The 26,513-nt window shown below is 47.0% G+C and overlaps 1 protein-coding gene across 1 annotated transcript in view; it reads right to left on the reverse strand.

Moving 5' to 3' along the window:
- Positions 1-26,513, reverse strand: part of SEMA5B (semaphorin 5B) — an 848,743-nt gene that overhangs the window by 399,639 nt on the left and 422,591 nt on the right. Inside the window, exon 5 of the mRNA XM_086957072.1 lies at positions 25,717-25,762. Within this exon, the coding sequence (XP_086813198.1) occupies positions 25,717-25,762 (46 nt within the window). The remainder of the gene's footprint in view (positions 1-25,716; positions 25,763-26,513) is intronic.

Raw genomic sequence — 26,513 nt, forward strand, 5'->3', positions numbered from 1 at the left:
GGTTCTGAACCCGCCCCAAAAACTGGGCTGCCCCCCCAGTGCTGAACTCCGCGCCCCTGGAGAGGGTGGCCGAATTTGACTATTTACGGACTCAATGCACTGGAACTCTGGTTTGGCGGCGCCCTTCTCAAGGAGCAACGCTCCTCTACAACTAAGCCTATTGCCCCAGTCATGGAGATTTATAAAGTAAGATGGGTTAGTGCTGCTTTGTATGGGGCGGAGCTGTGGGGCACGTGCAATCTCGAAGTACTAGCCAGATCAGAGAGCAAATTTTTGAAGGACCTGATGGCTCTTCCGCAGAGCACTCCCACAGTACCTGTGCTAATGGATTTGGGATGTAGATCGATCAAGGATCAAGCCCAACTTCGCCCCCTCCTACTTTGGGCTCGGCTGTGGCGTGTGCCCGAGCTGGCCTCATATGCAGAGGCTTTGCTAGAGGTTATGTTAATGGAGGGCTGGTCTAAGATCAAGTGGTTGAGGGATGTGAAACGGCTGTTAGAGGATCTAGGCCTTGGAGATGCATGGGAATCCAGGACAGCCCCCCCCTAAAGCTGTTCTAAAGAAGATGTACTGGAACTGGATCTCTTGTAAAATCTCCACAGAGTCGAAACATTGTAAATCCACTGCTGACTTTGTGAGGATTAAGGATGTGGTGGCTTATGAATTGTATCTTGACATTATTTCTAACCCCATAGATCGGGCTTTGTATTTTAAATTTAGAGTAGGGATCTTACATGTAAGCAAACTGACTGCCTGCTGGAAATCTTCCCATCAGTCCTCTCCCTTCTGCGCGATATGCCTAACACGAGTAGAGTCGGTTGCCCACATTTTCTTCGAATGCCCGGCTTACTTAGCGCCGAGGCGGTGCTGGCTCAAACCTTAATGCAGACAATTAGGCACCCGGCAGCATAAAGTGGCGCTACGTATTTTAATGTCTGATACACGCACTTTGTTCGTCTGCGGTGTGTCCAAGTTTTTAAAATGGTCTTGGGTAATTCGCTCAAAAAGGCTTTCTTTGTCCATTTAATGCTTGTTTTAACTGCTATGCAATGTTTTATCTGTGCAAATAGAATGTGCTTGTTCGAAATGTTGCATTTTAAATTCATTGTACAATGCTTTTATGATATTTTATATATCGAAATAAAGCCTTCAACAACTGCTAAAAGCAGTGGGGTGATGCTCCACAGCCTCAGTGGAGGAGCCGCCACGGTTCACTTTGCCCTTGTGTGCTGGACGGCTGGAGATAGCTTGACTTATCAATATTTTTTCCGACAAATATCGGTTGGGTCGGTTATAGGCTAATTTGCAGATGTCCTCCTATCCTAAATAAAACGTGAATTTGCCATTTAGATTCTTATTGAGTGATTGCAGTTTCAATATGTATGTGCAGAGAAGAACCTGAAGATAATTTACCCAGAATTACACATTTGTGGGTGTAAAAGTGGATTTAGAAATCAAAGCAGCTTGCTCTACAAACTATTATCTTGCCACATGACCTAAGTTTCCTATTAAGTTCTATGCACAATGATGCACCCGCATCACTTCCTCTTGTGGCTTACAAGCACAAGACACCTAAAGAAAAAGATCCTTCCTGCGGTGTCTACAGTGTGCGAGTACTGTGGGGGATGTGGGACAGAGATTAGGGTTCATAACAAGTATCCCACCTAGTAGCAAGACAAATTGGGCACTAGTCTCTTTTGAAGATATATCACTAGTTTAATTGTGAGCGTGTGAGCAATTAATTTTTGTTAAATAACCCTCACACACTCTAATAGTGTCATGCTTCATCATCGGGTTCAACCTGACTCCTAAAGTTCAGGGTGGGCTCATCGATATCTCAGGAAGCACTTAGGAGAATAGGCCAGGGGGTTTAAAATGAAAAACCATCCAGAAGCTCCAGGTATCCCTTTATTAGCTGAGCTTCAGGAGATATTAAAACGAAGAAAAAAAGAAGAAAAAAATTGGGTTTGTGAGGATTTAATGGTCCTATGACCCTAATGTCAATGCCAACATGTTTTAGCTTGAAAACTACGGCCCCTATGGGTCCTAGGCTTTCTTTAGGCAACAAAGAGATTCCCACCCTGGTTCAATTGAAACACCTCATGCAGTGCAGGTAGCTAGCAGCACCCAAAAACCCGGTCCTGGGATGTACTTATCCTGGATCCTGAATGTCAGCCTTTTGTGTCCAACCTAATTAAGGTAGACTACACATGTCTCGTAGGAATGCGGAGTAAGGGGTAGTCCTGTAGTCAAACAGTCATCAAGGATCCTAGCCCCGCTCAGATACCTATTTGCGTCAGCATCTCCCAGCTTTTAGAGACCCAGCAGAGATTAGGGTGCCACTTGCGGAAGGCAGGGTACTGTACCCAGAGACTATGAACAATAACTCTGTAGGTTTCTTCTAACCACCTCCCACCTACTGAGTGCATCTCCCATGATGGTATTTTGCCGAACCCTAAGGAAATTAAATATTTCTTTGAGAGCTATTAGTAAAGCTAAGAGTTTTTAGGCAATACATTAGGAAAACTGAGTGGGAAAAGTCATTGTTTCGCCCCGACTTCAAACTGGATCTACTATCTTCATCCAATCCCTCCAAATTCACTTTTTATACCCACTCACTAGGCACACTGCTGGAATAATATTAAAACATTTATTAAATTTGCTTTTTGATTTTAGGCCAACTCTAAGTGCCTGTGGTGTAACATCAGCCACAGCAGACCCTGGCTCCAGGGTGCCACCTCAGCACAGTAACCTGGGCCCAACCCAATTGGTAGGCGGCAGGGGTGGCTCTAGGCTCATGGAGGCCCTTGGCAGGGAGCGTAGGTAGGGGGCCCCCGGAGGAACGCAGGCGTGGAGGCCAATGAAGGGGGGGGGAGGGGGTCAGGGTGTTTGGAAGTGGAACAGAGCCAAAGGCTGCCAAATCCCTGCCAGGGGCTGCCACGCGAATATGTATCCATCCTCAGAGGATTATTATATTAAGGGTATATATTGGCATGGCGGCCCCTGGGGTTTGGGGGCCCTGTGCAGGTGCACAGCTTGCACATGCCTAAGGCCGCCCCTGTAGGCGGTGGGCAGGGAGGGGCCTCCATGTACTTCGCAGGGGGGTCCCTTAAGTTTTGTTATGCCACAACAGAGGGCCAGAAATCAATCTGATCATAGTTTATGGTTTGAGTCTTTGTATCATGCTTTACTACTATGTGTATGGCCCAGTGGAGTTTTCAGAAGCTGTAAGAAACTGGAGTACTCGGTCTGAGGAAAAGTGGGCTGTATTTCATTTTGATTAAAAATACGTCATATGGCTAATGGCCGACTAGATCCAGTTATGGGTCTGGGAGGAGCATTACATTGAAGGAAGGATACCTCTGGTAAAGGACATTACCAGCTGAAGAGGGTATTTTATCCAGCAACTTACTCCCGCCTTCAATGCTTTATAACAGCCTACATTAAGGCTCCCTTGGGTGCCATTGGAGGGGACTTTTAGGTAGCTACCATCAACTATTTAAAACACAGTGCTAAACAAAAAAGTCACACTGTATATTTTCTTATATTTAGTCCAAAAAAACATTAAACCATCAACCGTATTGAAAATTCTAAAGAGGGGGTCAAAAACCGAGCAGCCATACATAGTACAGAAACCTGGAAGTGATAAAAAGGAAAAAAAATCCTAAACAACTCAATTTAGATAATTTTTGCTATGAAACAAGCATTTGCTTCTTGCAAATACAACCACTTTATTTATGATTTTATGTCAATATACAGTAAGCGAGTGCAACAATTTCGTCACTCAATGTGTCCCTCAACTCATGTCATAGACAATGCTTTCGTCGGACATACAAAGAGAAGTTGGCAGGGGCAAGCTTAACATAGTAATGAGGGCAAGCTGTCTGCCTTGGAGGTGGCGCCAGAGCTTTAATCCATAATATGGAGACCAGCTTTCAAAAGCAGTTAAGTTACTTGACCAGGGTCTGTTGCCAAATGTCAATCACATTTGATATAAGGTCTAAATGGAAGAGAGGTAGACTTGAATGTATCCATCCGCTTGCCTATCAATGCAGTCAGCCTCTCGAGTGCCGCAATGTACCACACCTTGCCCCACGATACAGACGGCCCGTGTGGTGGACTGGTTCTAAAGTTGTGCAAGAGCATACAGACCACCACCAGTAGGTGAGTGATGAGTTTACCCCTTGGAGTAGTTAGCAGGTATACATTGGTCTCCCCGGGGTCACCTAGTAATAGTCTTAAAGGTTGGAATGGGACCGTGATCCCTAGTATTGCCCTGATGTGAGAGATGATGGTGGACATATAGGTTTGAAGGTAGGTGTAGGACCACCAAATGTGATAAGAGGTGCCCCCCTCCACTCCAATTTTTCCAAGATGTCTAGGACTGATGAACATCACGTGAAGCCTCTTTGGGATGAGGTATCACCTAGTGAGGACCGTGTAGGCATTCTCTGTATGTGGTGTGCAGATGGAGGATGTGACGGCTCTCTTCCAAACTGTATTCCATGTGTCTGACGGTAATTTGCTGCCCAAGTCACCCTCCCATCCACCGATGGACCTATATTTATGGGTGGGCCAATGTTAGATATTACTGATTGCAGTCATGTGATACCTTTTCGGAGCACCTTGCTGTCGAACCGTGTCTCCAGTGGAGTTGTTTTCCCTTGTGCTACCTTGTGCCTCACCACCCCTCAGCCGCCCAATGAAGTTCGTGGATTCCGAAATTGCCAGTTCGTGAAAAGCGCCACGCCTCCTGCACTTCCTCAAAAGTCATTAGCTCCCCACATATTACACTTTTTAAAGTTTAAGGCAAATCAATTCAAGTTTTTGTTACATAAAACTTTAAACAAGGTGCTAGCTAAATCAATGTTCTTTTTTAAACAGTGTGATGTATGGATAGGGACTGCTTTTTTTCTTTTACAAACACTCTAAGACAAACAGAAAATAATTCAGAATTAGTACATCTATTCTATATGTTGAGCAATGGTTCCACAAACCATTCTGGTGCAAAATGTTTTTGTAGCATGTAATTGAGCACATTGTATTGCTACATTCTCTACTACAAAGCAGCAAAACAGTACAGAATGGATTTGCCTCGGTCTACATTTTGGATTGCTGCAAGGTTTCTGAAATGTAGCATCATATGACTGTCAGCTGACGTTTGTCTACACAGGGATCATTGGTACTTCATATGATACAGTGGTTAATTTGTAAAGAAATAAGTACCAGGGTTTGCGGCAGGGAACCACAGCAGTTTGCCCCACCCAATGCCTCTGCCAGCGCTGCCAATAATGGTAGCAACACAACTACTAACCATCCCACCACTACAAGTGTGACAAGGCAGATTATTCTAGGCCCTTAAAGCTATAAAAATGGTGTCGGCGGAAGGTATCAGTCATTTTTAGTATATTTCATTAATAAATCACTGTGGTGGTGCACAACTCTTAACCCCTTCGATGCTGATGACTAGCTCAGCTCGTCATCACCCACGGGTGTCGTGTGCTGATGACGAGCTGAGCTCGTCATGGTGCCACTAAAATGGCAATTTCCAGCACAGGGGTGGGGAAACGCCTAGCAGCCAAGTGGTTAATAAGACTAAAAGTGCCATCATGTGGCAGACTGCCAAATATGCAGTGTTGACAATTAAGTGCCTGTGCCGAGCACGGAAATAACTGGCTCAAATTAAGCAGTGCAGATAAATTTACAACAAATTTGCTAATTTTCTGGGTCTTAGCAAAATGAAGGGCATCACTGTCATGTTATGTAGTGTAGTTAACATTTACCAACTGGTATATCTTACTATCAACTCTTGGCTCCCATTCTTTTGCTTACAGTGCCAAGTCCGGACCACACTTTCCAGCCCCCATGCACAACACCAAATCTCAGCACTAACTGAAGTCACTTCAACCAATACCATTCTCCATACATGCACTACTCACTTGACTGTCCAGGAAGTGCTTCGGGCCGTGACAAGAGGCAGGTAAGATATATAGAAATTCTACAATACAATGCATTTGCATAGCGCCTAACCAACCTTTAGTTTGTTGTGTAACATTGCTAATCAACATCTATCTGTACGAAATGAGACAAAATACGTGGCTAAGACAGGAAGGTGGAACATGCAAGGAGTCACCAATACAATTGGGGGTAAAGAAACGCCACTGTGGACTGACCGAAAAAAGTCACTAATACGCTGTAATCAATTAAACCAAAGCTATAAACCAGAGCCCACCTCAAATCTGTTTGAGATGAGGAAAGGCAGGAATATGTAGTTGCCTAGGGTACTACCATTAGGAAGGGGGCAGCAGACTATTGCCTAGGGAGGAAGCCGCAATAGGCCAGTCCAATTGGGAATTTCAATTTTCGGTTCAGACCACTAACCACTAGGACACCATGCGACTCAAGCAACAGAGTTCACACAACCCATGTCCAATTCTGAAGAACAATTAAGACCTGGCTGCTCTGCCTCCCAAAAAAATATAAACCAAACTGCCTCCCAAAAAAATATAAACCACACACTGTTGCCAACCAAGCGCTTGCTCTGAAAAGAAGCACCAAAATTAGGAATATGAAATACATGTATATAAAACCTCGATTCTACATGGATGGATGGATGTTTGTGTTCATAAGCCCAACTATTCTCCCATAGATAACAGAGTAGTTACTAGCTATGAAGCATTCTTGCCCTGTCTAGCAACAAAGTAACAAGGATTTCACAGGGCTTCAGAGCAATACAGGAAGTAGCATCATCAAACACCCAATCTAATACAATGTAAACATTTCTTACACAGACCTAAGGGTAGATTTACTGGAACTCTGCCATGATAAAAACAACTGCTAAAATAGTTTACTACAGAGCCAAACTGGCACCAAGATTTCAGATCAGAATAATGATTGATACATTCATATGCTATGACAGAAATAAAGGCAGGAAGAGCATTCATTGGCAAAGCCAATAGGTTTCGCCAATGTGGCTTTGATAATGTCTTTTAGCCATGTTGTACAGCAACGTGGCTAAATGTTAGTGGTGTGACATACAATCAAATGGCAAAGAGAAGTGTGGCATAGATAAGAGTGGACTAGAGTGGAATGACGTAGAATGGAGTGCCTTGAGAGAGTGGACTTACAGTAGAGTGACATAGAGCAGCTTGGCAGAGTAGGGTGCCACAGAGTAGGGTGGCACAGAGTAGGGTGGCACAGAGTAGGGTCAAATGCACAGAGTGGTGTAGAGTAGAGTGGGTGGGTGGAGTGTCGTAGAGTGGCATTGTGTTGAGTGGAGTGGTGTAGAGTGGTAAAGTGGTGTGGATTGGAGTGGAGTGAGGTAGAGTGGAGTAGTATAGAGCAGAGTGGCATAGAGAAGAATGGCACAAAGTGCAATGGATTAGAGTGACAAAGTGGCGTAGAGAAGAATGGCGTGGCATAGAGTGGAGCGGCATAGAGTGGAGCAGTATAGAGTTGAGTGAAGTAGAGAAGCATAGAGTAGAGTGGCTCTATCGCAGAACGAAGACTCAAAGCCCAGGAGAAAGACAGAGGCGAGGTGGAGTGGTTGATCAATAGTAAGCAAGGAAACAAGAGTGGTGTAGGAGCCACGTGGGAGCCAGCCAATTGTAAGGAAAATGGGATGGAAGCCACGGGGGGAGCAAGCCAATGCTAAGTAAAGGTAAGTAATGAGAAGGCTCTAAGAACATTAATGATTATTATTTTTAAATAAAAGATTTCGCAAGCACAGCCAAGTGTTGTGCAGGCACGGAAAAGCTTTTCTGCGTGCACCCATGTTAGACTAATGTTCTGATTTGTTACCTTTGCCTCAAATTGTAAAGCGCTCTGATATCCTTCGGGATCAAGTTTGCACTATATAAAACTTTATAAATAAATAAATAAATAAAGCCTATTTAGGAAGTGGTTTAGCTCAGGAGAAGTGTAAAGAACTCCAAGCAGAAATTGCACGCCTTTGCATAGAAACGAAACACAAATCCAGACTTTTTCATCATAGCCCAACAGCCCCAGAGGCATAGTGATGCACAAAAAACACCTGCACATCGAACAGACGCTTTAACCACAAAGTGAAAAGCCATAATAGCAAGCACATAAAAATACCATCATTTCAGTTGATTCTGAATAACACATAAAACATCTCATCAGAGCCAGACATTTGTGAATGATAAGCTTAGGAAGAAAATCTTACCCAACTAAACAAAACTTTTTTAAGTGTCATTCCATTTACAGATGGGTCCTTTACAAACAAAGAATTTCATAATTAGTATATATATATATATATATATATATATATATATATATATATATATATATATATATATATATATATATATATATAAATTATGAAATATTATATATATATATATATATATAGAGAGAGAGAGAGAGAGAGAGAGAGAGATAGATATATACACACTAATTATGAAATTATTAGTCTGTAAAGGACTAATCTGTAATCTGTGTATATATATATATATATATATATATATATATATATATATATATATATATATATATATATATATAAAGAGAGAGAGAGCGAGAGAGATGGAAAGTATGCATGTAGGTGCCAGGTGTGACATTATATTATTATGATGCGTGACCTACAAAGAGAATCCACCCTACAAACCTAGATTAGCACAGCAGCTCCTATGGTGGCCACTTATCCACAAGTCCTCTTTAATTGCTGCTCCAGCTTCTCATTAAGATGGGAGTGAACGGTTGAAGAGATTTTTTCCCCACTGCTAAGATGTTCCTTTATCATGCCTGACCCTCGATTAAGTGATAAACCGACCAAATTCTTCAAAGTCCTAGCAACATATTCTGGAATGCCTTCGACCAGACACTGGGTCCCAGCTGATTATGCACCCAACATTTGTCATGCCTCATTTGTATTCATATTTAATTTCTGCATAAGCACCTAGATGCTCTTAATCAGTTACTTAATTGGTTAATTATAACTTTTGAAGTAGTCTAATATAATATCCCTGTAGCAGTGAATGGTACTACAATAAGATAATTCACTTCTTTAATCCCATGGCAGAAACGCTATACGGAGCTGGTAGGATGGATTAGTGGTTTAAATGTTCACAACTGCTACATGTGGTGATCTGCACATCACTAGCTTTAATTTTGGCAAGGCAGACTCAGCCTTCCATTCTTTGGAAGTCAGTAAATTAAGTACTGCTACATTGAGTAGTATTAAAACTAGTAATTTACAGTGCCTGTAAACTGCAGACGTTAAGTGAAAATGAGACACAATCGCAGCTGCCAGCTGGTTGACAGGTGACCCGTCATGTGTGACACCTACAGTCAACCCAGGTTTTTTCGCCAGCAATTTCTAGGTCTGTACATATAGAGACTTCTTATGAGTGTCCTTGAGGGCGGCATATGCTATATATCAGTCATGACAAATGTGAATACCCTAGGAATTGGGATGTATGAGGTACAAGAAATTACTCCCACTGCATGTTTTCTCATTCCAAATGGGGAATAATTGGCAGATTCTACTCTGCTCATACCCCAAATCTGCCTATCCTGGAGTTTACCAGGCACTTCTTACCCGTTAAATTTCAGCAGCTTCTACCTACTGAAATGTAAATTTGGAGATTGGACTTTGTTACACCTCATATTTACTAGATGTGGTAAAAACCAACAGACTTATGATTGTGACCCCTTGGCAACAAGATATTTGTGCAAAGGTTACAATTTGCTGGACCACTTGTAATGAGGGTCATATTGAGAAAAGCAAAGTCATGAGTCCAAGGATGCTTAGAGCCACTGGAAGTCATATAGTCTACAAAAGAAAAGGCCTAGGGTGACATCAGCACATGTGTCACTTTCAAAACTAGGGGGACAGATATTTAATGTTTTGCAGAGAGGAGCAGTAATTTGATAGGTCAAATGCTCCATAGTGAGCTTAAGATTGCAAAGTCTCTGAAGCCTCACAAACATTAGTTAATAAAACAAAGTAAATCAGCCTCTCCTACCCTTCCCAACATCCTCCTCACTATGGGCCTGATTAACAAAGATAAACTTACACTTGTGGGCACATTTATGATTGTTTGGCTTTCACAAAGGAATTTACTACCAGCATCTTTGCAAGCGCGAAGTCTCCCCACATAAAAAGGCTTGTGATTTTATGTGCGAGCACTCCACACTTGGAAAGCTACTACTCGTAAATCCCTTGGTGAATAGCAAAGAAATCGTAAACTTACATGAAAGCTCTATGTGAACTTGTCATGCTCCTCAATTACCTTGCACATCTTTAGCCCCACTACCACCACCTGCCTATTCTCACCACAGAGGTCGAGGTACACACTAGAGACCTACTACATCAGTCTGATCATTAACCACTACCATGATTCAAACCACCAAGCTCCCTCAGAGCTTCACTGTTGTCACACTGTAACCCTCTAAGATTTCTCAAGAGAGAAAAATATAAGTAGTACAAGTAGAAATCAACTGAGGGTATGTGGAAGATGGGCTCAGTATGATCCAGAGTTTTTTGTTGGTTCTTTTGAACGCGTGTAGCCTTTAATGTCTGCAGCCATCACGTTCCAGTCGTGAACCTAGTTCTCCAGAAAGCCCTTTGTATTTATCACAGCCCGCTGACAGCAATGAGAAGCGGCGATGAATTTTAACAACCAAGATGAAGGACCACAGGCGAGCTGCACTTTACAAATTAGTTTTGAGTTGACAAATTAGCTTTGTAAACCACATCAAGAGGCAGCCACACTGGGGAGCTTGTACTAAAAGTAAGGTGAAAAAAAGTATGAGGGGATCAATAGTGGAGGAAACGCCGTACCTTTCTAATGAGTCATTAGGCCGTTCATGAAAATGTATGAAGACGTAAAGATCCTTGTGCCGCTGAGAGAATTCTGATAAGCTACACGACAAATTATGGTTCCTTTCTTTTCTCATTACCCCTGCCTCTATCCGCATCCAACAAAATACTTGTGGCAGCCTCGCTTCCCCCTCCTAAGATTTTAAGCAAATTGTATTTGGAACAACAGATCATTCCAGGCGAAATGCTTGAAGCACCTCCTACCAGAGTAGACCACCACATCTAGAGGACAACTAATGAAAGATCAGGAACAGGCAAGACCTGCACAGTTAGTTTTTCCACAACTCTGTGTCCACGTTAACACAGTTTGCTCAAGTGAACTTCGTGAAAATTAAAAGGAATAGTGTGTTTTAAGGATCAGTCGTCCATCATAGGCTGTTGTTTTCTATCAGAACATTTTAAAAATAAAATACATTTTTTTTTAAATCTATTACCCTGTAATCCCTAGCTTCCTCCTCTATAAATGCTGATGTAAAAACAACAGGGCTTTGGGAGGGGCGGCCGACCAGCGTGGTTTGGCCGGGGGGGGGGGGGGGGGGGGGAATGGGGGTTGGGGGGAGGGCAGCACCTCAGTTGGGCTGGTTGGGCATTGTGGGCTCCTTTTGGGCTGGTTGGGCTGGTCTTGGGCTAATTTTGGGCTAGTGCATATTTAACCGGACATTTTGGGAAACTACCCACCATTTTGGTGGTAGTGACCCAGCAGCCGGTGTAGGTGACCTGGGGGGGTTTCTCTGTTTTTGTGTCATTCGGCTTGGTGGTTTTGCCTCTTATTTGGCCTTGGGCATCTATTTTGGGCTTCTCTGTCGCGGGTGGTGGGAGTCCTTGGGCAGCTTTCCTTAATAGGGGGCCTTGTGCTGTGGCTGGCTGGTCTTGGGTGTGGGTTTGCGACACGCTTGTCCTCTTACCTGCATTGTTCGTGGAGGGAGTTACGCTGCGTGTGTCCTGCGTGGATTTCCTGGATTGCCTGCGACTCGAGCGATGGCGGCTTGGAGGCCCTCTGCCTCCTTGAAGAAGCGGGCCGCACTGATCCGGAGTGATGGTAAGGCCACCGCTGCGCGACGCGAGCGACGCCGCGGCGGCAGTGCTGGCGGTGGAGCCGCCTCGTGTGCAGCAGCAGTCGGGGGCGGGGGGCACTGCCGAGGGGAAGAGGATGGTGTGCGGCGCAGCTGCGTGTCTGCTGAGGCGGTGACCAGGGGGGGAGGCAGGGTGCGGCCCCACAGCCCCAGATTCAGTTTGTAGAGGGGGCACATCGAGGGGCAGCATCAGCGGGAGGTTTGTTGCGGGAGGGGAGGGGGTATTCGGCAGGCAGGGGCGGACCCCAAACGGGGTGACCAGGCACGGGAGAGAGAGAGCAGGTGGGGGAATGCCCCAGGGCACAAGAGCATTGGGGGGGGTGTCCCCGCTATTAATTGATAGTTCGGACACGGAGGGGGGAGGGAGGGAGGGAGTCTGGGGCGGGGGTGGGTGCTGGGGGTACCCTTGGGGGGGTTGGGAGTTCAGGGGGGTGTCCAGGCCACTGTCCCTGGGTGGGGGCGGATGCCAGCGAGTGCGGTTCCGGGCTCAGGGGGTGCGGGGATGAGGACTTAGCGGAGGAGGAGACGGGCGGACCTGGGTTGGCAGAGCTTGGGGAGCGGGCCGGCGCACACGGCAGGGTCCAGGTGCATGGGGTGAGGGGGTTGGGGTGGATGGGGGCCCACGTGGGGATCGGGGGTGGAGGGGGTGTATGGGGCAGGGTGGTGGGGTAGGGCATGGGTGGAACAGAGGGGAGGGTGGTCGGTGCGACGGGAGATGGAATCATTGGTGTGAAGTGAAGGGGAGGAGGAGGGGCAGTTGGGGGGATGGGGGGGATGGGGGAGCACCGGAGGTGAGCGGGGGGTGTGGCAGGACACCCCGGCACATCTGGGGGCATTCTGAGGGATTGGGGAGGGGGGCAAGGGGGTGTGGGAGGACGTGAGGGGTTCTGGAGGGTTGTGGGGTCTTTTTAACCCCGGCATGCTGGGCTCAACCTATTTCTCTCGACAGGAACGGATGGCGAGGTGCTCGGGAGAGCAGCAGGAGGCTCCAATCCGCTGAGAGGGCCGGCTCTGCTTTATGAAGGTGGTCGCACTCCCACGAGGGACCGGATGCTAGAGTTCTATGGGAGGCGGGGCGGTAGGTCCCCGCCAGCCCCACCCCAAAGGGTTGAAACGGCCGCCGGGGGACGGGGCGGAGGTCCGTCAGTACTGATTGGGACCCCGAGATGGAGCTGTATGAGAGGAGAAGGGAAAATGTGGATTTGGGTGAGCTGTTGCACAACTGCAGGGAGAAGGCAGGGTTTAGTAGGCTGGAGCCCATGGAGGGCGGCAGCTGGCACGTGGCACAATGTGGATCTGGAGAGGCCTCAGCTGGATAACGTTGAGGACAGCACGGAGGAAGGAGACATTCGGGAGGGGTGGGGGCGGGGCGGAATGGGGGGAGGAACGGAGTAATGTTGTTGCTAGTGCTTTGCAGGCCCCAAGTTGTTGCAGAGCGGAGAGAGTGGCAGCCCCCCTGCTCCACTGGTTAGGCAGCGGGATCCGGTGCGGACACCGACCTTGACGCCAGGTAAGGATGGTGGCGGAGCAGGGAACGGGTCAGGTGGGGCCCACCGGGGTACGGTGTTCGTGGGCACTTATGCAAAGGGAGGGGAAGAAGGGGTGCGGCTTAGTAAAGGGACGTACTTGAGGGACACGGGGTGGGCCCAGACGTGGCAAGCGTTGGTGGGGCAGGAGATGCTAACCGGACGGGGGTGGAAAGGGGGCTGACGGTGGGAAGGAGAGCCATGACACCGGTTTGTAAGCGGCCATATATGGGCATCACTAAGCCCCTGGGGGCGCACTTGTCCTTGGCCACCAAGGAGAAGATTTGGAAAGGGGATTATGTGGACATCTTGAAGCTCTTACATCATGAGCTGACGGCGAAGGAAGGGTCGAAAGAGGAACAGCAGGAACTGGGGAAGTGGCCGAAGGTGCCTCTGACCATAGAAAACTGGTCAGCTGGGTTTTTGATATTCACCAGCGCGCACTGTGAGAAGTACCCGGAGCAGGCGGTCGTGCTTTTCAAATATATGCACGCGATCCAAAGGGCGCAGGTCACGTATGGGAGCTACGCATGGTCGCACTATGCCTAGGAGTTTCGGGCGCGATTGGCAAGGGAACCGGGCGTGAAGTGGGGTGAGATCAACACGGACTTGAACCACTAGATGATGGGGGAGCAGAGTTTGGTAAGACCATCTACACAGCCTGCGGCTTGCCGCTGGCGCCTCGTCCCTTTCAGGCTTGCCCCACCCGTGGAGGGGTGGGACAAGGAGATGCTGCCACAAACGTCGCGGTCGGAGCGTGTTGGGATTACAACAAGGGCGCGTGTGGCAGACAGTATAGCCGATTTCGGCACCAATCCTCCAAGTGCGGGAAGCGCCACCCGGTGGTACACTGCTGGGGGGTTGGGGGCGGTCCACAGGCTCAGCAGCCTGCGACGGTAGGAGCACAGCCTGGGGGCAGGGGAGGAATAGGGGGTCAGGGACAATGAGGAAAGGCTCATACGGCGGTTAGGCTGGAGCGGCTGGAGACCCTCCTAGCGTCTTATTCACGGATCGAAGACATGGGTGTGTTGCGCCAGGGATTCCTGGAGGGTTTCTGTTTGGGTATGAGGGTCCGCGGATTGCTCGGTGGGCAGAGAATTTGGAATCAGTCAACGTACACAAGGTGGCGGTGCGGGACAAGTTGTTCAAGGAGGTGCAGGAGGGGCGGATGGCAGGCCCCTTTTGGGAGGCACCCATCCAGGATTTGATTATTTCTCCTATCGGCGTGGTGCCGAAAAAGGAGCCGGAGCACTTTTGTCCGATTCAGCACCCTTTGTGGCCAGAAGGGACGTCAGTGAATGATTACATATCGACGGAGCTGTCCTCGGTGTCATACTCGTCCGTGGATGTGGCACGGCGGTTGGTGGCGGCGGTAGGGGGGGGGGGGGAGCCCTCATGGCGAAATGAGACATTAAGTTGACATTCAGGCTGCTGCCAGTACATCCGGAGGATCACCAGTTGTTGGGGATCCAGTTTGATGGGGACATATTTGTGGAAAAGGCGTTGCCCATGGGGTGTTCGGTCTCGTGAGCCTTGTTTGAGCACTTCAGTACCTTCTTGCAGTGGGCATTTTCCTGGCACACTGGTAATGAAACTGTGACGTACTACCTGGATGACTTCTTCTTGGTGGGACGGCCTGGTTCGGTGGACTGCCAGCAACAGCTGGACGGTTTTACAGAACTAATGGGTTACCTGGGTGTGCCCCTGGCGCCAGAGAAGACGCAGGGTCCCAGTACAGTGCTGTCATTTCTGGGCATAGAGCTCGACTCCGTGACCATGGAAGCATGCCTGCCGGAAGACAAGAAAGTGCGTATGATGGCATTGGTGGACAGCATATTGAAGAAACAGAAGGTGACCGTTCGGGAGGTCCAGGTTCTGGTAGGGTATCTGAATTTCGCGTGTCGCGTCATTCGATCGGGACGTATATTTTGCAGGCGGCTGGGTCTGGCGCTGTGCGGTCTCACATTGCCGCATCATCACCTCAGTTTGGAAGCAGGGACGAAAGAGGACCTGCGCGTGTGGCGGGCTTTTCTGGAGCGCTTCAATGGTGTGCCCATAGCGCCCCCAGAGGACTGGGAATGGGATGTAACCGTCTCGTCGGATGCGGCGGGGGTGGGCGGTTTCGATTTGTACTGGCAGGGCCGGTGGTGTGCGGAGGAATGGCCGCCACATAGGCAAGGCGGGGGAAGGAGCATTACTTTCTTGGAGCTCTTCCCGCTCGTGGTGGCAGTGACTGTGTGGGCGCAAGAGTTGGTGCACAAGCGGGTGATTTTTAAAGTAGACAACATGGCGGTAGTGCAGGTTGTTAACTGACAGTCCACCAGGGACCCGCAGGTGCTCAAGTTGATGAGGGTGTTTATTATGAGGTGTTTGGAGCATGATATTTTGTTTCAAGCTCGCCATGTTCCCGTGGTGGACAATTACATTGCAGATGCTTTGTCTTGTTCACAGTGGCAGAGGTTCCATGGGTTAGCCACAGAGGCAGACGAACACAAGAAGCCGGTGCCGCTAAGGATGTGGTACGTGGGAGAGACCAAGTCGTACAGCTGGTAAGAGCGTCGGTGGCAGTTTCTACCTGGAGAGCGTACGAACAAGCATGACTGGAATTTAGGGAAGGCGGGCGGTGTGGCAGGACGATCGCTGGCTGCGGTGCGAGCAGGTGATGCAGTTTATGCTGCGAATGATGGACAAAGGGATGTCGAAGGTGACGTCTGCAGGCAAATTGGTGGCAGTCGCCTTCATGGGGAAGTTGTGGTGGGGATATGCACCGTCCGCGGGGGAACTGGGTGCGCGTTTGTTGAAAGGTTGGGCGCGGGAGAAGGGTGCCAGAGTGTGTTGCGCCAGCCCATCACTGCAGGTATGCTCGGCACTTTGATTCGGCTTTTGGCGTCAATTTGCCACAATCGGGAGGAGACTGTGCTGTTTTCCACGCTTATGTCATGGATGTATTTTGGGGCGTTTCGAGTCTCGGAGCTGGTGGGGATCAGGGCGGGCCTGGGATCTTGTGGGGGGACATGGAACTGAGGGCCCGGGAAGTGGTGGTGAGGTTACGATGTTCTAAGACCGACCAACGGGGTATGGGGAAATGGGTCGTGATGCGTCCGGTGGAGTCAGGTGCGGTATGCCCGGCGGGTTGGGGTAGGTTGTTGATGTCTGCGTGGTAAGTGGGGTCGGGAGAAGTTTTCTGTCGGGACGACCATAACAGGGTGACAGCGGCTCAGTTGTTAGGGGTCCTGCGGCACACCGTAAGCGCCATAGGTTAAGACCCGAGGCTTTTTGGAACACACTCGTTCTGCATTGGGGCAGAGACTGATGCAGAAAGACAGGGTTGAGGGAGGAAGGAACTCATGCACTTAGGGCGTTGGAAGTCGGACTGCTATAAGACGAATATCAGGCTGAGGGGAGTGGGGTTGGAGAACCCCGCTTGATGGCGTCTTTTACTGTGGCTCACAGATGTGTCTTTACAGGTGCAGTGGCGGGGCCGGAGGAGGCTGTCCTGTCTATCCTCATTGTGAGCCATTCCTTCGTGAAACGGGTGGAACGTGCAGAGTGGGATAAGGACCGGAGTTTGAATGTTGGATTGTATCCAGGGTTGTTTGTTTGTCAATGGCAGGGACAAGCTGGTATGCGGTGGCATGAGCTGTTGCCAGCGTTGAGTAAGGTGGTCAGGAGGGGAATGTGCTTCTTATACACCTAGGGGAGAATGATTTAGTGCAGTGTAAGGGACTGGCTTTAGTCAAGCAGATGAAGAGGGATTTGTTGGAAGTGCGGTGCCAGTGGTCAGGCTGCCATGTTATATAGTCAGAATTGGTACCGAGGCGGATATGGAGAGGAGCGGAAAGGTCGGCGGCTATAGATAGGGCACGCAGGAAGATCAACAGGGAGATGAGGTGTTTTTGCAAGAAGGAAGGTTTGGGTAGGATGGAACATCCAGAACTCCGCTACGGGGTAGTGTACTTTTTTCGGGAGGACGGAGTATACCTGTCTCGGTATGGGATGGAGTTGTACATTGTGTAATTGAAGGAGGCGTTGGATAAGGCCAGAGGAGTATGCCGATATCCTAGGAGACAGGATGCCTAAGGGGGGGGGGTCGAAAGCCGTCAGGACGACTTTTGAGTGCCGTTTTTTACTAAATAGTGTAGGGGGAGTTTAGGAGGTCTGGGTTTACAGTTGGGTAGATATAAGAAGTTATATAGGTAGGTAGTAAGGAAGTTGGTGTTTATAATTGTTGCAGGGGGGATCCAATTTTAGGGGTGGGGGAGTGGGGTATGTTAGGAAGTATATATTTAGTGAGGTTTAGTTTTGTTCGGCACAGGCCAAGGGTATGTATTTGTAAGGTGCACCTGTTTCCAATAAAGCGCCCTTTTACACACCAACAAGCTGGTCTGTGGTATGTGCTGCCCCTCCCCACCCCATTATGGGCCCAACAGGGCTTTGGGAGGGGTGGCCAACCAGCGGGATGCCTGCCCCTCCCGGGGGGTTTTGGCCCGGGGGCGGTGGGCGGCCAGCACCTCAGTTGGGCTGGTTGGGCTTTGTGGGCTCCTTTTGGGCTGGTTGGACTGGTCTTGGGCTAATTTTGGGCTAGGTGCATATTTAAGCAGACATTTTGGGAAACTACCCACCATTTTGGTGGTAGTGACCCAGCAGCCGGTTGTAGGTGTCCTGGGGGAGTTCCCCTGTTTTTCCCTCCCGCCCTCCTTTTTCTTTTCATCTGGGGGGTTGTACTGGGTCATAGGGTTCCGCAGGATGGGGTTTTTTCCGAGGTGGTTTCGTTGGGAACAGGTGCATCGGGGAGGTTATATTGTGTGGGGGTTTTAGTCGCTGGAGCAGGTGCTGGTGTGTTTCCGTAGGCCTTGTTGGTGGCGTTGTTTCCTAAAAAGTGCAGGGGGGAGTTTAGGAGATCTGGGTTTACAGTTGGTTAGATATAAGAAGTTACATAGGTAGGTAGGTAGGTAGGTAGGAAGTTAGAAATTGCAAATTGGTGTTTACAATTGTTGCAGGGGGATCCAATGTTAGGGTGGGGTATGTTAGGAAGTATATATTTAGTGAGGTTTAGTTTTGTTCGGCACAGGCCAAGGGTATGTATTTGTAAGGTGCACCTGTTTCCAATAAAGCGGCCTTTTACACACCAACAAGCTGGTCTGTGGTATGTGCTGCCCCAGCTCACCCCATTATGGGCCAAAAACGAAAAAGCAGCATCACATTTTTTGTTTCAAACTATTCACAACAAAGCCCAAAGGAATTTTGATGAATCTTGTGGCTTCTTGGAGAGTTCATGTCCTGGGAAGGAGACAGGGAGGGTATACCATGTCATGGATTTGGATACCAAACGGGCACCACAGTTGAACTTAAGTGGGCAAATGTTCAGTTTTACAGAAGCAAATCCACTTTTGGCATTGAGAGTTTACCATGGTAATTCTATGTTTAAGTAAAGCTGCCCCTTGCAGTGAGAATACCCTAACAAATGTGTAGATACTCACAAGATATGTGGGATCTGCTTGTGGACATACACAAGCTTTTTCATGAGGACTCATTCCCACTGTAGACATCAACAGAATTTTACAATGATCAAGCGTAGGAGAAAATCGGAATTCAGGCTGGAAATGGGAAGGGGAGGCCTTCAAAAAAAATGCACGGTGGTCCATGCAAATGTTTTTTTCCACGAGGAAAAATATTTTGCCTGTGGTGTAAAAGATACAGGATTAAAGGTTAAAAATCAATTGCTGGATTGGAAAGTATTTATTCATGTCAAAAAAAAATCAGAACTTGTCCTGGGGTTCTGCGACTATTTCAGCCTACAAACAGTTCTCTTGGAGTCAGAGGTGGATTTCGAAAAAGTTCACAAATGTTACTAACAGCTAGAGTTGATGTCAAAAGGGAGTAAAGTGCCATTTTTTATAGGAACAAACCCTATACGTTTGTGTCTTGAACTGAAAATGAGAGAGGTTCGAGGGGCGCATGCAAACAGTTTGAAAACCAGCCTAATCTAACCAAGCTTCAGCATAGGAAATAGTGTAAACAAGGAAGACCAGATTCAGAATGGCAAAATGGTTGTGCGATGGAACCACGTATGCGTTTACCACACATGCTGGTTCCACGCCAACTCAACAATGCAAGGCTTAACCACAAATATGCATTTACCACACATGCCTTTACAATGAATTATGCGTTGTTAAGGCATGTATGGTTAGGACATATTTGTAGTTAAGACTGGACAGGTAAGTTTTAACCCCCCCCAACCCCTGCCCACACCCTGACTCCTAAAACGACTCCCTCCCTCTTACAAAGCAATCTGAGGCCTAAAACCATCCCTGCCCCCAGTTCTAAAAACTACCCTACCTTCCCAAGCCCTAAAAACCTACTCCGATCCCCTGAGCCCAAAAACTACCCTACCCCTAAAAAGTATTACGATCCCTGCCCCTGCGCTGAGCCCTAAAATGACCCACATAGCCCTGCCCTCACATCTAAAACTAGCCCCTCCTCCTAAAAAAACAACCACCTCCCCGAACTGAAAACTACGCCAACCCCTTCCTCCTAGCTCTGAAAACTACCCTGACACCACCCTGAAAACTACCTGACCCCCTCCGCCCTGAAACCTACCCAGAATCCAACCCAGCCCTAAAAACTACCCAACCCCCAGGCCTTAAAACTACCCTATGACCCCCAGCCCTGAAAACTTCCCTGACCCCCCCAAAACCATAGAAACTAACCCCCTCTAAAACCCGGCCCCAGCCCCACTCACCTCACTGAGTCATGTCCTCTCCTGATCCTTCCTGCTTCTGCCAGACAGCAACTAGACTGCGCACTGCCTTAACCATGCATACGCACGGTTAAGGTATATCGCGGTTAAGGTGTATGCGGGGGAGGGCTTGCGAAGTTGGGACATGCAAGGCTCTGCCCACGTGGTTCCAATTGCTTCCCATTTCAGAACCCATTTATGTTGGTGCATGCATGGATTTTGCACAAAATACCCACAAGAGATAAACAAATGTCCATTGTGGATGAAGTAGGAATAAAACAGTCAGAAATATGCTCAAGTTACCTTGAGCCTGGACTTTGGGTAGTACATTCTTGAAACATTAAAGGACTTCACACCATTGCACTGCTACATATTCTGAAACTACTAAACACCACTGGCTATGGGCTCCCAAGCAGCAAGGCCAAGCCACTGCCTTATGTACTATACATATATTGTATGTTATAAGTTCTTTTGAAATGTAAAAATTTGATAAACTGATCAAAAAGTTCAAATGAAGTAAAATAAAATAAAACTCAGGATTGATTCAAGAAACTAAGGTCCCCCCACTTTATGTTCCAGTCAAAAGTGAGATGAAAAATAGACAGTGAATTGAGATAGGCAGCATTGGCATTTCTCTATTGTATAGTACATATTCTGGAACAGCATTCATGTCCCACAAAAGCACTGCTCCAAGTTACTCACTGGACGTCACAGTGCCTGTCTTTATTTATCTATGGACCCCATAACAATCCACAGTGAAAAGATTTTTCTAAATATTTTTAGGTTGCGCCTGGGAAGCGCATGTGCTGCTCTTCGAGGCATGCTGTATTGGAGTGTGGGCTTTAAGCTACGCCCACTCTCCACCCATATTTTTCTTTGGTTTGTGTCATTGTCCTTTGTAAATGCTGGCTTCTGATTAGTAATAGGCTTGTTAATCTCTCCTTAGTACAGCCTTGTCTTCATTTGTAACCTTCCATGAGGACGGGCCCTTTTATTTCTGTTGTTACAGGCTATGTCATATTTAGTCTGTAATCACTATTTTCTTTAATGAGTTTCTCCTACTGAAGGCACGACATGCTTTCCTGCAACATTCAGCATGCCATGCGCGCTTTCACTTTTCAAGCAGCCCGGGACAATGGCGGCCGCTACTTTGAAGTGAAATAGGTCTTGCATTTACAAGAGTTTGAGCTATTGGCATTGTAAATGACAATACCTTTTATTTGTGTCTTAATTATCAAAACAGATTTAAAAAAAGGCATTTTTATTTACAACGCCAATAGCTTAAAATCTCGCGAATGCGAGACCTATTGCACTGCAAATGCTTGTTATTCATTGGAAATACGTCACAGGAGGGAAAAACAAAATTTGCTTTTCTCTGCTGCGCTGTAACGGTAGTCACTGTTTATTCCTAGCCATTTTACTGATTTATTTCTATGTGACACATATAGGAGCAATATACAACGTAAAACTGTATATGGTGCCACCTCAATGGCTTGAAGTTTCACACTCGTTGTCTATGTGATGTCACTGAGTACTCCTCGGTGAAAAATATCCCTGTGATTTTCAGTTATCCATCTGTAATTCTCTCTTCTGCAACGCTTATGATGGCAGATTGCCTCTATGTGGTTCCGATGCCTTACTATCAGGGCCACTTAAATTCTACAATTCTGCAACTGCAGTGTTTTCCACATACTCATGGACATGCCACATTTGCCACATAATCCAACATCTTTTGCTTAATTTGCGGATTTTACAAAGCAAAATGCTTCTAGTGCAAACGAATCACACATTACTAAGAAAAGACTGCCACATGCACACAGTGGTGTACTCTTTCAAAGATTAACTGATCATTTCTCAGTTGACCGACTGCTGTTTTCGGGTGTCAAACTGGTACTAAAGAGGTGCAACTTGCCCAGATAATACTACTAGGCGTTAAAATGCTAAAATAGCGAAACAATACTGCTACAGACTAAGCCATATTATGCTGCAATATTTGCCTTTTCTTGCACCATAATGTTGTCAGCCATGCTGCATTACTTGGTTCTCCACTGCCACATAATTCCAGTGACTCTGCTAATGCTGTCACAATGCCCCCAATCCTTTCTTATCTGCATCACTCAAGATTTTACAGCCACTGCATTTTGTTATGTCTACTCATGCACAAAATTGTTCTGTGTTGTGTTCAGGGTTCAGTCACACCACATAGAATATCGTTTCCTTTTTATATTTATTTTATCTGTACACATCCTTATGTACTGATACTTGAATGAATAAAGGTTTGATTTAAGACATAGAGTATGCGTAATTCGTAATTGTACCCACTCGTTGAGGAGGTTCTGTGTTTTTTGCGATAATGATTAGTTGTTAACAATCCCTAGGCAAAGCAGGTGTGCCTCATTTTCCAGGACAGGAAATAACACCAAGACAAGGAAGTACAACTTGGAGTTTTGCAGGTGGCATGATTTACGGCAGAAGGGGGGGGGGGGTGCTCAGGACTAAACGATCTGTTGTTAAGGAGGAAGGGCTGTTTGCTGAGATCAACAACATCCAGGCTACAGATTTACTGAAAGCCTGGCGTGTTTCCGAACTTCAGGGACGAGACTTGCACATACCCTGATCTATAATGCTGAAAGCCTAATAAAAATGTCAGGTCCGTGGGACCTAAATCTGCTTTTCTCCACTGGCTAAAACAGTGCTGCATCTCAAATCATAAATAAACAGTCCCATAAATCCCTGCAATGAAAGGAGCAAAAATATGGTGCTGCTCTCACCAGAGGCCAAGGGAGCCATCTTATCTGGTTGCACCAACGTGATATATGGAGACTACAATAAATGTGCTGTATTCTAGGGAACTTACTGGGGCTGCGCAAGCATGTTAGCTTAACATCTGCCAGGTGGCTATCTTTGCGAGCACAGGTGCAAAAGACCGATATGCATTGGCGACAACAGAGTAAAAAAATAAAGTGGAACGTGATCGAGCCAAACTCAGCATATATGATGCCGAATTTCTACCCGGTGTTTCACAAGCAGGAATAGAAGGATTTCCATCGTGCTCAGTGGAACGCAGATCCAAGCAATCCTGGGACTGCTCTCAGTGCGAGAGCAGCTACAGGATTGGTGGGAGCAGGCTAGCCCAGTGCTCATTTTGAAGCTCGGGGCCTGTGCCAGTAACCCCCCCGGCAGTTGCTGGGTCTACAGTGCGCATGTCGGCCGGCTGTAGTAGCCAGCCGGCCAACCTGACATGTACACTGAAAGGGGCAGCAGTCATCCTGCAATGGCAGGATTCAGCCCCGCCCCCTGCCTCACGCTTGCGCTGTATACAGCGTAAGCTGGTGGCAAAATAAAATAAAATTTTTATGCCATTTTATATTTGTGTGGTTGCCTGCTGCGCTCACAGCAGGTGGAGCGACGCTCCTCCTCTCTCGTGGACTAGCTGCCGCAGCCAACTTGGGTGGCCGCCTTGTCTATTTTGTCTCACTCCATTACTTGCCTAATAAGTTTCAATCATTCGCACCTCCTTCATTAAGATGTGTGCTGTACCAGGGATACGAGACAGTGTAATACTGAGGGGTGTAACACAGGCCCCGGCAGCCCCTGCGGTGCAGGGGGGCCTCTAGCTCAAAGGGGCCCCCTCTGCACTGCACTCTGGCCGAAGAGCTCCTGATTGAGCCCGGAGGGGCCCCCTCTAAATACCGTGCATGGAGGCCCCTCACTTTTCGTTAGGTCAGTGGTAATACTAAAAGGCACTGTTTCCCGTACCATGCCGCCACTTAGCAAGCTGTTAAATTCAGGTAGTTTCAGTTCTTTTCATTAACATTACTGAATTAAAGAGCCAGATTACAATGTGGTAAAAGGAATGTCTAAAGCACACACTACAAATCACCACTACAAGCAGAAAAGGTATTTCTGTCTTGATTTGGTGTGTGAGGAATGGTGGTATTTTCCATGCAGCATTACCACAGGTGATTTTGAGGACATAGTGACCAGACCAAAGATTGAAAAGCCGCCTTCAGAAAGGTGCAGCAGTTGGAAGAGGCATGCCGATGATGTGCGGTAACACAGATGTCCCATATTATTATTCATTTCACTGGGGACGACTTAAAATAACAAGGTAATTTCACAACCCATATTAATGACTCGCTTGGAAATAGTAATAGGAAATTACTGCTTCTGTATCTCTGTTGCATCTGTAATGAAGGCTAATGGATGGAATCATTGTGTCCCGCAACGTAGACCCATGTTGCCACCCTGTCAGTGAGTCTGAAACCTAGTTTAGGGATGTTGTGTTCACCTCAACCACAGTTAAATACGTGGTTTTTTTTTTTAAATGAGCAATTTACCTCCTCAGTAGTTGAAGCGAACTTCCTTAAACTCTAGAGTTCAACCTTCTTTTTGCACAAGCACGCTGTGGTCGCATGCACTGGCCAATGAAAATGCAGAAGGTGGTTTTAGCGCAGAACAAAGTCTTTTATATGTGAAAAATGTATGACACTGAACTTGGACGGGGGGAGCTTTATGTGCCCTCAGATAGCTTTAGGTCCTTTCTTAGGGTCAACTTCTCAAAGGAAATTCAACTTTGCAGCCGCCCGGGATTCCCAGGGGAGAGCAGAAACCGGAGGCCATGTTGGAGAAGAATTGGAATGGCTTCCCTTTAATCCGAGATGGCCAACACATGAAAAGACTTCCTCCTCAACTCACTGACCTCACCAAAGCACGAATTTCTTTGAGGTGTTATTCAGATGCTATATTGGAGTGCGCACAGCCGTGGAAGGGAAAAAAAGCACATAACCTAGACAGTGCAAGCGCAGAACTGATAGGGTTTGACTAAACAGCGAATGTCATCAAGCAAGGATGACCTGACATCCCATTACCCAGAATAGTGCAGGTTTTTTTCAGATCTGTCCCAGGGAATTTTCTGTAGCGCAAGCTCCAGTTTCTAAAGGGAGTAGACCAAAAATTGAGGGAAGCAAGTTTTCATGTGTAGTCGCGGTCGGCACAGGTAAGAGCAGTGGGATGGGGGAGGTGGGGGCTGGGAATTCGACATAAGACAGGATAGGATAAATAAAACATTTTTTTTAAACTATTACCTTGCGCTCGCCGCATTGACGATTTGGCAATGTGGCGAGTGCAAGGTAAGTGGTTTTATTTCTTTAATTTAACTTATCCCGTCGTATGTCGACTTCCCCGCCCCCCGCGCAGGCCATGCCCTACTGCTCTTACCAATGCCTGCTGCCACTGTTCATGTGTATCTTTTCAGGATTAGTTAGCATACCTGATCCGAAATGAATCTAATTAACACAGATGATGCTGTGCGTAAACGTTGCATTTAATTTCCCCAAAGCCTCACTGTGGTCTGTTTTCTGTGGGGGTGAGCGCTGTCAGTTAAGTCTTTATGTGCACCAGGGTAGCTTCAAAAATGTAATTTTTGGTCTTCAAAATCAGGTCACCCTGCATCAGTCCCATTGTGACCCAGCCATTTCAATCGATTCGGGAAGGATGGTGTAATTCAAGCGAAAAATGAAGACATAGACATACCTGAAGAAGAGAGACATTGGCAAGGCTGAGTCTGAAGAGGTAGTTCCTGAGAAAAAAGAAAAAAAATTGTTAAAAAAAGGTAGGGCTCACTTTGCCACAACCCTTAACCAAACCCAAATATGACAATGCCAAGAAAACAGTACATTTCGCACAGCCAGGACAGACTATATTTGCCCACCCCCTTCCTATTCTTAAATGACAGTTGATGATATAGTTCAATGGGTTGAGTTCTCACTGCAGTGACGGGGGTGTCATCTGCATGTTGCAGATTTGAAAGCAAGCGGTACCATTCATCCATTGATCTTTCCAATGTCCATAACATGAGCCCAAATGTTAAATAATTACATCTATTATTTAAGTATCAATAAACAATCCACTTTGAAATATGCACTAAATAGAATTTCAATATTATGAATAATAAACATAAAAAATATTCAATTACAGGTGCTGGACTTTCAGGGGCATTCTCTTTTGGGGCACAAAAAGGTCCCACGTGTTTAGATCTCGGTAGTTGTGATGGTGAACAACACCGAGTGATGGCGAAGGACCTCCATCTAGAACACCCCCTTTGACTCACTTTAATAATCATTCCAGTAGGTGGTGGATATCGGAGCTAAACCAAACGACGCCCATAACATGATCTTTTGCTCATCCAGTTGATACACTGGGGACGTACCCACAAACAGGGTTCTGTTTGCAGGAGTCCAATCTTGTGATACTCTGTACCCCTAGATCTTGGAATCAAAAGAATCAAAGGCCACCGGAAGACCTAAAAGCATGGCCAAACGCCCTCTGTA

This window comes from Lissotriton vulgaris, chromosome 2_1 (assembly GCF_964263255.1).
Source record: "Lissotriton vulgaris chromosome 2_1, aLisVul1.2, whole genome shotgun sequence".
Taxonomy (NCBI): Eukaryota; Metazoa; Chordata; class Amphibia; order Caudata; family Salamandridae; genus Lissotriton; species Lissotriton vulgaris.